Source organism: Taudactylus pleione, unplaced genomic scaffold (genome assembly GCF_031769625.1).
Source record: "Taudactylus pleione unplaced genomic scaffold, aTauple2 ptg001990l, whole genome shotgun sequence".
In the NCBI taxonomy this organism is placed as follows: Eukaryota; Metazoa; Chordata; class Amphibia; order Anura; family Myobatrachidae; genus Taudactylus; species Taudactylus pleione.
Window position 1 is genome coordinate 1,605,098 of NW_028286386.1, and position 12,232 is coordinate 1,617,329.

General features: G+C 40.9%; 1 protein-coding gene across 1 annotated transcript in view; it reads left to right on the forward strand.

Annotated features, from left to right (window-relative positions):
* The window catches only part of LOC148435807 (lateral signaling target protein 2 homolog), a 48,337-nt gene that overhangs the window by 12,025 nt on the left and 24,080 nt on the right, over nt 1-12,232 (forward strand). Inside the window, exons 2-4 of the mRNA XM_088465441.1 lie at nt 8,669-8,809; nt 9,822-9,959; nt 10,048-10,250. Coding sequence (XP_088321567.1) covers nt 8,669-8,809; nt 9,822-9,959; nt 10,048-10,250 — 482 coding nt within the window. The remainder of the gene's footprint in view (nt 1-8,668; nt 8,810-9,821; nt 9,960-10,047; nt 10,251-12,232) is intronic.

Here is a 12,232-nt window from a genome sequence, read left to right on the forward strand (position 1 = left end):
ACTCATCGTCAAAATAGACCCGGGCGCCACCAGATGTGTCTAAAGCGCAACAGTTCAGTGAACCCTTCTGCGTATGGGGCCCTGAAGCAAACGGATGGTTACTGCACCTATGCTAACAAAGGTGCAACGGTGGAAAAGGCTTACGTTTTCACACCTGTATTGTAATTGGAACTTCCCTGATTGGCGAAGGGTTGCCTTCTCCCATGAGTCACGTTTTCTGCTTCATCGAATGGATGGACATTGGCATGTCAAGTGAGAAGCCGGAGAACAAACACCCTGCAACCATTGCTGGAAAAATACAAGCTGGTGGTGGCAGCGTTATGGTCTGGGGAATATTTTCATGGCATTCTCTGGGCCCACTCATTCATCCATGAAGGCACCCTCAACCGATTTGGTTATGAATCCATACTTGCAGAGCACATACACCCATACATGCTGATTGCCTTCCCTGCAGCGGATGGGATCTTCCAAAAAGACAATGCGACATGTCACACGGCTAGAAATGTTCGACAGTGGTTGGACGAGCACGACCAAGACTTCTAAGTACATCCCTGGCCCACTAATTCCCCGGACTTGAACCCAATTAATTATCTGTGGGACCACCTCGATCTTTGTGTTTGCTCTATGTATACTCTACTATGCACCCTCCAGCAGCTGTGGGATGCACTTTAGTCAGAATAGCTCCAGATACCTGTGCCAACCTACCAGCACCTTATTGAGTCACTCCCAGCCTGTCTAGCTGCTGTCCGTGCTGCACACGGCGGTTACTCTGGCTATTAGCTGGTGGTCGTAATAATGTTTCTCGACTTTGTATGTGTATAAATCCAAAATCTGGATATGTTTAGGGCACAATCCAGGAAGACCATAGGAAGCTTGTAGGGAGAATGTACTGGTAACTGAAAGCAGAGCCAAAATAAGAATATTTATTTTTTAATGTACTTGCAAGTACATACTGCATGGCATCAAACTGCTAGGCGTAAGTATTCTAGTGAAAAAGTTTTTTTTTTTTTTTTTAATAAAATGGAACATGATTGCAAGTCTTAAATTTCATTAAAAGTAAAACTTAATGTGCCGCCAAATGATGAAATAGGGAAATAATATTTGTGAATTATGATGTTGATCCTATATTTAGGGACTCTGTCATGGCTGGTCAGTGCTATAATAGTGTAGTATTAATCTGTAAAGAATAAAATTAGACCCAGAAAATGTTTAGACGAGTACACCTAATAGAACCTATTTGTGATGAAGATTGAAGTTTTCATATTGGCTTAGTTATGTAGACATGCATTTGGATTCTGCAAAAATATCAAGTATTGTTCTATAGTAGTTCAGTGCATAATGGCTAGGATATGCACTATGCTGTAAAATCTCTGAAAATGGCGTTTTCATAGATTTGACCGCATTTCTCTGAATGCACCAAGCTCTGGAAATCAAAACACTCCAGAGCTTGCTCCCAATAAGCAATGCTATTTTTTTTTTTCTCAAAAGTATGATAATTCAGCGTTGACCTAAAGCAGTAAGTAATGGCAAATAACTAATATCTTTCATAACTTGGAACATGTCACTTGTCTCATCTAGTTCCAGCACCAAAAACTTGATTAACATTGATCTGGGCAGGGAAACTGTGGGAGGCAAATACTGTGTGTAGCATTGTATAATACCAATAAATACACAAGTATTGCTTACACTAGCAGACAGCCAATCTGTTGAGAGGGATTTAAGAGTCGATCTTCGATTAATTTTGAGCTCCTGATCATGAATATGCAATGCTTATTTTTCAATTGGCTCTAGTTTTTGAGATATGCATAGGTCTTTAATATTTATGAAAAATTATATTAAACAATGCTAAATATATATATATTTATTTATTTTTTTTATTCTGATTAAATTTGATTCGATGAAATGTTAAATGTTATAAAAAGGACACAGGATAATTACATACATAAGTGTTAGGAAGCTATGAGAACTGTTTGTTTTTTGTAGGATTTTGTTTTATATTCTTGTTGCGGGCAGTCCCTCTGCAGACTCCAACAGTAATCGGCCATCACGTGACTATCCCACCTTACTTGATATCTTTTTTCCATTACCTGAATGTCCTGGTGGAACCGTTCACCCTGTTCCTATGCTTAAATCTCCTAGAGTGGACAGGAAGTGATCTAAATGGCTGTACAAAAAAATTACTTTAATACACCTGTTGGCACCTACTTTCTCGAAACATTTTAGCATGTTGTGGACTAATTCATGATAGTTGTCTGCCTTGTGATTGTCTAAAAAATGTTAAATGACAGACACGTAACTCAGCCATGCTTCAGATTCAGTTTCAGTCATAGATGTGGTAAAATTTGGATCCTTCACCAGTTTCCGTATCTGTGGGCCGTCAAATTCCTGCTTTTAATTTTTAAATACTAAGAGATTGGAAATGTTCGACAAATATACGTGAAACTATCACCTGACTTGTCCAATGCTTTTACAAATTGTTTCATTAAACCCAATTTGATATGGAGAGGCGGCAGTATGATTTTTTTTTTGTTCCTGTCATTTAAGGGCTCATGAGTTATGTTGGCTTCTCCTACAGTTATAACTTCTCTTGGAGCCCATAGGGTTTGCTGTCAGTGCTTTTGTTTTGCACGACTATCCTATAAGCATATGTGACAAGGATATTTAGTATATCCTACTTTGCTGCCCAAGAAGAAAGTTTACCATGTTTAAATCGACACACATGGACCACTGATGCTGAGAATAAGCAATTTTTTCTAAGACTAATGACTGCATTAAAATGAATGGAATCGTCCAAGTCTGACTGCAAACCCATCAGATGTCAGATATCGTTATCTGACAAACGGGAACGCGCATCGTTGATCGTCCATCGTTCAGGCATGTCAGATATGAACGATTTTCCTTCAGATATGAACGACTGAACGATTTTTAAATCGTTATCGTTCATATCTGAAGGAAAAATCTGATCGTGTGTATGCACCATTACTTGATATTTTCATACTGTTCTTTAAGTTTTGTTGAATGACTGATAGGAATCAAAGAAAATTTATTCCCATTGTGCAGTAATACGCATTTTAAACTCCTTTTAAAACTATCCAAAAAGAACCGCCAGTCTTCTGCTCGATATTCTGGTAAACCCATCATATGGAGACGTTCCGGAACATTGTTGCAATACACAAGATTATCTTGGCTAAAGAACGGCAGTATGGCTTGCTTTCTATTTTGATACGACGTTATAGTAACATCCAGCTCAAGACAGTGCGTTTCTTGAAGTCTGGATGCTAAAAGCTCAGCTCCTTTTTTTTCGATAAATTCAAGTCACAAATTAAATTGTTTAGTTCTGTTTTTAAGAAAATTTGTTTGGAGTAGAGGAACTTTCTTCAAACTCCCTTTCATCTGTGTTGTCACTTGCACTGGATGATATTAACATTTCCATATCGGATTCAACTTCGCACAAAGAACTGAATGATGGTACAGGTAAATTTATGCTATGTGTTATCGGTTGTTTTGCAGAATTCATACTTGGGTATTCCCATTTGCGTTTCTTACATCGATTCATACCCTTCAGATTTACAACACAAAAATATCACTCAAGTGATCTTTTGGCTCACACCACATCATAGATATGCCAAAATTAAGTCCTTTTCGATTACCTTTAGTCCAATTGCAGAGTGATTCCAAGCAGGTTTTACAAACTTTGAGAGGCACCCAAATATTGGCTTGCTGGCTTATGTGACGTCCAAAATAAGCCTGATACGCTTGTTTTACGAATACAATTATATTTTTTCTTTCTTTCGCAACACTATATTTGACACAAATATAAATAGAACAGAATATAACAAAAAACATCAGGGTTGTTTGTTCACCATCTCTGAGAAGAACTAATTTTTACGGCGAAAACGTTTTGTTTCACACATTCAGTGCTAACTCCCAACAAAAGCAGAGAACGTACTGAACAAAAAACAAGGCCAAACAGCGGGAAATTGGTTGTGGTGGGTCAGAGGCCGGAATGTACTAAATGGAAAATGCGGTGTAAACCCCGTTCTGAGTTTTACCGCATTTTCCATCTGTACCATCTTCACCTGGCCCCCGGCTCTACGATGTGGAGGGTAACGCCAACTTTTTCTGGCGTTACCCTACAGAAACCTATGGGCTTCTACCGCATCGCACTGGTATGAGGGATCCTCCTAGCATGCCCCGCGGCTGCTGCCTCAGTCTGCACATGTGCAGATGGAGTACCGGATCATAAACCCGGAAGTCCACGGCGAAGAGCTGTCCTTTGTGGTACTGATCGCATATGTTAGTACATATGCGATCAGTAGGGATGCGGTGACTGGCGGTAAGTAGCGCCACTGTTAGTACATCCCGGCCAGAGAGAGGGATGAACAAAGGAACAGGAGGTGTGCTAACTGCATCACTCGGTACTCTATATGCTGGGAGGAGGCGTGGCTGTGGTCTGAGGATGTCCCAGCAGGCTCAGCAGTGCACTTCCACGCTTCCTCCCAGCGTTAGTGAGGAGATTTGAATGTGTTATGTGACGCAAACGTGACTACCAGCTACGTTATCACAAATAAAACAAATCCTTGTTATTGTTGAAAGAGGGTAGTTGTTAAAAAAAAAAAAAAAAGCTAAACTAATTCGATTCTGTTAAGTAAAGCAGGCCTAGGCTAGTAAGGTACTTCAAATGGAGAAAATAATTGAATTTTATAATTTTTCATTTAATTTGGAAACTGGAGCCAATTCAGCTATAGCGAAGATCTAATGCGAAAATACTCTCTAACTGATCTTAAATCCTTGGCAAGAAAAAAAATATATATTTTTGTTCCCCAGTGTTATCCATGGTAGGGTCAGTTCTTTACCTTGTTTTACAGCTGTCATATTTTGGAACAAAACATATTTCACCTCAGATACTTTATTCTGCTCTTACTTTATCCCACTAATTTCTCACATTAATTAACCAGGGTTGAGCAGATTATAGGTGTGCGTTCAACATATACTGCAGCACAAGTCATTGTCATTGATGATAAATGCAGTGGCTTTACACTGATTCTAACCAATGCCACAGTATTTATTATCAATGACAATGACTTGTACTGCAGTATAATGACCAGCTTAACTGGTCATTTGCATTGGGGGTCCTCATGGGACAAGATTTTACATGGACCTTTTGTAATATAGGTGAATAAATAGGGCTCTGTCGGGAGAGTATTTATTTGATTAATACACATTTTCCAACATCTGTTTTGTTTGTTTTTTCTTCTTTTTTTTTTTATAGATGGACTACAGGGTTTCAGTGGGTCCCGAATGCCAGGGAATACTGGCACTTGTAGCTCTTTGTGCCAGCATGTCTGGCAACCATTACAATTGGCCATGATGGGGCTTGCTGGGACCTTTAGTTCAGCAGCAAAAAAAAACAAAACACATTAATTCTATTAACCACCTCAATTCCCATGATGCCTGTATGCACATGCTATATTTCCAGGATTGTATGACACATTCACTGTGACGTGCATGTAAAAGTATGAACACCCAGCCCTAAAGCTTTGAAACATGACACACAACATGACTAAAGCAATGTCCTGTTCTGACTTAAGTTGCTCCTGTTACAGCTGGCCAAGAGTCTGCTTCATGTATGGTTTTAAGTTCCTGTGTTTATATATATATATATATATATATTTATTTATTTATTTATTTTTCCTTCAGTATCATGAAAAATAATCTATTCTGTAATCTTTGTTATAAAAACTAAAACATCTAGTTAATGTAATAGCTTTAACTTCATTGATCTGAAACTTGTGTACAGAGGGCCTGATTCAGAGCCGGACGCTATTTGCGGACGGTTATTCCAAAAAAGGGTCCGGCTATTTAAATTGAGCGCTCGTTCTTTGCGGTTTGTTGACGCCTCTATGTCTGAGCGAGCGAATGAAAAATGCGCTCGCTATTTTGTAAAGACCCCCTTTGCCGTTCGCAACACACGTCATCTCTGGTATTTATTAGATTAATCGGGTACATCGAAAGGCATCTGAACTGCTCGCAGCGCTTGTGGTTGGTTTTTCTTACCGCTATCACTGCGAGCAGTTCAGGCTAAAAGACAACCAAGTGACGTGGTCGATGACGCTCCTTTACTAATTATGCACTCCCATTAAACGCCCTTTTGACCGTTTGGCACGCCTGCGTTCGGATCTCCACTCCCCCGTTTTCAAGCACCTTCCCCTGTTACCACCCACAAACGTTACATTCTGTCAATCAAATTAGCAGCCCCTCGCTGATTTGCGAGCGCCCGATTTCCGACTGCAATGACTGGTTTGCGCATGCGCATTACGACCCATGCGCAGTTGTGCGAACATCGCTCAGAGCGAACGAGCGGCCGCTTACAAGCGGCTCTGAATCAGGCCCACAGTCCACTGATTATATCCATAGAAGTTAGGGCTCACCTTATAATATATCATTCTTTATTCCCTTAAACAGTCTGATTCAGGCTGCCCAAACTACACTGATCACAATCACTAATTAGCAATAATGCATTGCACTATTGCAGCACAGTGATTAATTATGTAGCTGACTTAAGGGGGCTTTCCACTAGACGATTAAGTTGAACGATAATGATAGAATCGTTTGAAAATTTGGTCTTCTAGACATCTATCATCGTTCAAACATGCTGGTCAACCTGACGATATCGTCAGGTTCAGCATGTTTGCAGATGATTGATTGTGCCTGCACTGAACGACATATATCTTCATTAAGGCACCAATTGTAAAGAAACATAACTGAAGCACCATTCAATTCTTTGTACAGGAATTGGTATGAGATGCTGGCGGCTGAATAGCCACCGGTTTAAATACCGACGCTGGAATGCCGAATGGTGCAGAATCCCAAAAGGTGCAAGTAAGGACCCTAATCCTCCCCCCAACTCTACCTTAGTGGTGCCTAACCCTAACCTACCCCCACTGATGCCTAAATGGGCCTATCCATTACCTGACTTGGTCAACAATCCGATCACAAAGTCAGGTAATGGATAGCCAACAAGGACCAGCGATGCGCATGCACGCTGGGTCCTTGCCATCCCCGACTATCTACTGAACATGCCGTCAACCTGACGGCGCTAGTCAGGTTCGGCATGTCTAGAGATAGGAAATCTGGCTCCTTCACTGAATGACGTTCAGTGCGGGCGCCGCACCTCGGCGACTTGAAGGTCTGAATGCTAGACGGTCAGAGTTTCAGGTCGCCTAATGTATAGGCACCTTAACACTCCCTTCCAACACCCTAAACCTAAGCCTCCCTGGATGGTGCCAAACCCTAATCTCCCCCTGGGGTGCTTAATCCTAACCCCCCTATTCCTGGCTAACTGCGCATACTTACCACAGTCTGGACTTTTGGCATTCTGACGCCGGTATCCCGATTTCCTTCGGGGTATCGGCGTCGGCATTATGTCGGGCGGTGGGATTACGGTATTTCGACTGCCGGCATATAAACTGCATCCCCTTTGTACAACCTTGATTTGAATCCCAATATTATGGGGTATGTAATAGGGTGTGGTGTGTGCCGGCGAGATCCCTGCAAATGTGTCCCAGTTTATTATTTTTTTAAAATATAGCAACCCTAAGCAGACTCCAATGAGAAACTATATAGTAACAGTTGTACATTAAACATGTAGGAATAGTTTTTCAAACAGAAAAACTTTGACTTTATTGTACTTGTTAATTATGAGTGCCACCATTTCTGCCATCACACCCTTCAACCTCCTGGTCCTGCGATGAAGTCGTGCTGAGGAAGAAGCATGCCTCTTTGGCAGTGAAGGGGCCAGGCAGTATGTCAGTTGATGCATGGTTTCGCAAGAGCAGCATGGTTTGCTACTGGTCCCGTGTGGGCTGGCAACTGAACCGCAGCCCCATAGTGTAAGCACCTTCTTTCTGGGAAGAATAGTCTGCTCATCAAGTTTTCCATAAGGCAGAATTTGAAACAACGGTTTGTGCCACAAGTGAGCTACACTGTCGTTCATATCACTAACTGGTAATGTCTGCCCCTTCCACCCAGTGTGTGCTATTTTAGCTGTTATAATTATCATCATTATGTTTTACATGGTAATTCAAGGGGTCCGCAGCACATTACATAGTGCATAACGAAAACAAAATATACAAGAGACTTACAGTACAAAACATTACGTAATATAGGATACAAGCTATATAACCTTTGCTGCACATGCAGTCATAACATCACAGAAGCAGTGTAGGCTGAACCCTGAGATTAGGTGTCTTTGTTGGTAATGGGTAGGAGATGATGGTATATAGGTGCCCATTTATCAAGAATCACATGCTCAATGCGATCTGGGCACGATATTAGTGCGCATGATTGCTTTGCAGTATGCGGTCATGCAGCCCAAATATATTAAGTAGCACACGCAGGGACAGTGTCTCCGAAAGGAGCCCATCCCTGGAATGTGCTCGGAGTGAAGTGCAAATATTTAATGCTAAATAGGCCCCATAGTGAGTGAAGGAACAGTACATAAGGGAAGAGAGCCCTGAAGGTGTGATCCTACCAGCTGGATGCATTGCATCAATACAGTCTGTGTCTAGTTTTACTGTACTTTTATATTCACCATAATGTATTGTTGTGAATTTTAGTATTCACAATAAAACATGTTCTCCAAGCTTAACCCCCTATTTCTTCACAGAAGTCAGATCCACGTCTGCTGGCAAAATTCTTTTACATTGATGAGGAGGTCAGCACAATTGTGCAGGAGTTACAATGCCTGGATGTGCAAAAGGATCCACAAAATTATTTGGTGCTGCTCAGCCAGTTGCACAACAGCCAGGTAATGAAGTTTTGTACATGATATGTAAACTTGATGACAATGCTACACATTCACATATCTGGAGGGGATAATGGTTAACTGCACTTAGGAACAGAGCACATGGATATTAAGTAAACAGCAAACAAGTCTTAGAACAGGAGGTATGTGTGTACTAAGAGTTATGTTCCTTTTCCTATCCCTTAGAAAGGAGTCCAGTGCACCCATAGGGGTGCACTGGAAAATCGGTATACAATCGGGAAACGGGCTGCCTTAATACCGGCAGCCGGCTTCCCGACTGTCATATCAGTGCTCCTCTGACGTAGCTTTCAGCAGTGTGTACATTTGCCTTCTTACATTGCAGTGTAATGTACAAGGTTTACCAAATACAGTTTTTGCAAATTGAGACACTGCATTGTAGTCTCTTTCCTACTTAACTCTGCAGTAGAGCTCTGCAAGAGTGAGCTCCTTTGGTTTTAGTTAATGGGTGGAGTGGGGGGATCCTATTTAGCATACATATATAGGTTGAAGTTTTAAGGAAGTAGGAGTTGATCAGAACTGAAAAACCTACTTTTAATACATATGGCAGCATATAACACGGAAAAGATTCAGAACATCACCATTACATGGCATTATTTTGGGTCCCTACTTGACTGATTTGGGACTCAGACAATAACAGGTTTGATGCAGTGGAGAGCAAAACAAGAATAAGGAGTAACTTTATACCTTGGCAAAACCATGCTGCACTGAGGAAAGGAGGTGGATGTAAAATGTGCAGGAGATTTAGATGTGAGAGGGGTGTGTTCAAACTGAAGTCTAAATGACAGTGCAAAAATAAAGCTGTCCAACATTTGCTTTGCTCCCAACTCTGAATCAGACCCAGCATGAGCATATCCTATTGGAAGAGACAGCTAAGGTGGTTTTGTGTTGTGCTGGAAGAAACCTCTGAAGGTAGAGGTGGGGGCTCTTCTGTAATCTGACTTCCAAACTAACCCTCTGGGCCAACTTCTCTTCCAATATTTTATTTTGCCTGCAGGATCGCATGCTGATGCTACTAGAGCAGATTCTGGAACAGTGCGTACCTACGAAAAGGAGGCAGAGAGACTATCACCTCAAGTTCCCTGATGATGTTGTGAATGATACAATGACCACCCACCTATTATTTGCTGCAGAGGTATGTCTGTGTGTAAGGCAAATGACAAATCTATGCATCCTAAACATTTTTATTTCTCCTATTTTAAATATTTTGTATAATTGTCAAGCTTATGGTAGGTGGCACATATGTTGAAGTGGAGGAGGCAGATGGTGTTTTACTTCGACCTCTGGCACAAAAGCTACTGCACAGCCTGGAAGACTTGCGACGGGTGCTTAGGGAACAAAGCCTTGAGGATCCCGGCATTTACCCAGAAACTACCCACAAGGCACTGCTAGAGTATGATGAGCTTTGTGCAGAGTTTGAACTAAGGTGTGTATTTGATAATGCTGTTGTCCTCTTCTTTATATTTATTCCTTTGCCTTGTGTTTCAAAGGGTTCCTTTGTATATGGAATAATGTGTTTATACTGTGTACATACGGTGTATATCGCTACAATACGTTTAATACACCATGCAAATTTCACACTTCTCTTTTATACATTCTGTATTTTAACACCCCACATTACATATAGACCAGTAGTTCTCAACCCCAACCCTCACGTATCCCGTATCGTCATGTTTTCAGGATTTCTGTCTGTGGAAGCAGGTAAAATACTGACCAAGCAAAGTAGATCAATTCACTTGTCCATAAAACATGACCTGTTGGTGGTAAACAGGTGGCGTAAAACTTTTATATTCTCCATAGAGTATATCACTCCCCTTTAACACTGTTTAAAATCGGTCTTCGTACCGCCTCGAATTGCCCTTAATGTAGGATCTTGGAAGCTGGTTTTGGCATCTTCTGTTGGACCTCCCTGTTGTGTTTGATATCTGGGCTCAGGATTGCATTGATATTTAAATTGCGGCTCCTATGCTTCCGTTGCTGGATCCTAAGATTTGTATATTTGGCCTTGGACTGGAAGAGTCATACAATAAAAGTATTTACAAATATGCTAAAGGCATTATAGCCAGGATCTTGTTTTCTCCTGAGCCCCTGGATATGTTTTAAATGGAGACCCCTTGTTTATGAGGTTTCTAAACAGGAACTATTTATACACAAATAGAACTAACTTTAGTAAATTACTACTTTCTTTTTTTTTTTTCTTTAATTAACCATTACTAGATTGAAAGCATTTAATAAAAGTGATCATAGGAATAAAAGTATGCAATTATCTCCACCACTTTATTCACCCCAACTAGCCATAACCATTAGATTGTCTTGTAGTTTCTCTTTAACTCACGTATTCAATCAGAGGTCTCTGGGGTAATGTAAAGAACTGACCCCTGCCTCTGCCTATAATGTGAGCATTGGTAACTATTGGGCTCTTAGACATATGTGTGTTTCCTGGCAGAGTGCTGCAGGGTATAACCACGATGCCCTGCTGCGTATATATCAGTCAGTAAAATAGCCCGTACATCTCAAGTTTTTCCCTGCACCTCTATGGGGAAAACTTGCAATACCAATGGGTGTTGGCATGGATGTGTCTATGTCAGGGAATTGGACTACCCATAGTGTGAATTGGTCTAGCCAGGTTGTAATGGGAAGAAGTCCTTGGTGGCTTATATGTTCCAGTCACACCACAATGTTTGGGCATCAGAGGATTGTTTCAGCACAGAAAGCTAATACATTTTGTGTGTAAAATTGCATAGAGGGTGGAAATCCGGACAGTATAGCCTAGGGAGGTTAAGAAGATGGCGGAAATTTGATCAGCTTAGCCGAAGAGGTACGTTTTCAGGGAACATTTTGAGATGGAGTGTCTTGTTAAACTTTTATGGTGTTTACTATTTTAACTTATTTCGGAATATTTGCATAACCTAATGATATATCTTGGGGATGGGACCCAAGTCTTATTAATTTGTTTCATATACACAGCATGAAGATAATTTTATATAGTATTTGTATTCATTTTGTGTATGAAACAAAGTTTGTGTATATTAGAAAGCTTAGGTTTCACTTGCTAAAAAAAAGTTTAGTATTTTGGAGCTTTTCGGATTAGGGATACTCAACCTGTGCCATCACAGGAAAACTGGGATGGACTTTATTTAGATTTCCTGCTATTTCATTAGTGAGCAAAGGTCTTCCATTTCTCCAAAGATATGGAAGGGTCTCATGACATCATAGTCTGCTCAAAGTTAAGCATCCTGCAGTTTGCATAAGATAAGGATTTAGGGGTCTAAGCCTTGGATGGAGGTAAAGTACAAGCCAATCATCTCCTAACTGCCATGTCACAGGCTATGGGCCGTGTTCAATTAGCGGCGAAAAGTTGGCATCTGCGAAAAAGTATCACAGATGACGTCATTACGCCAGGCGGAA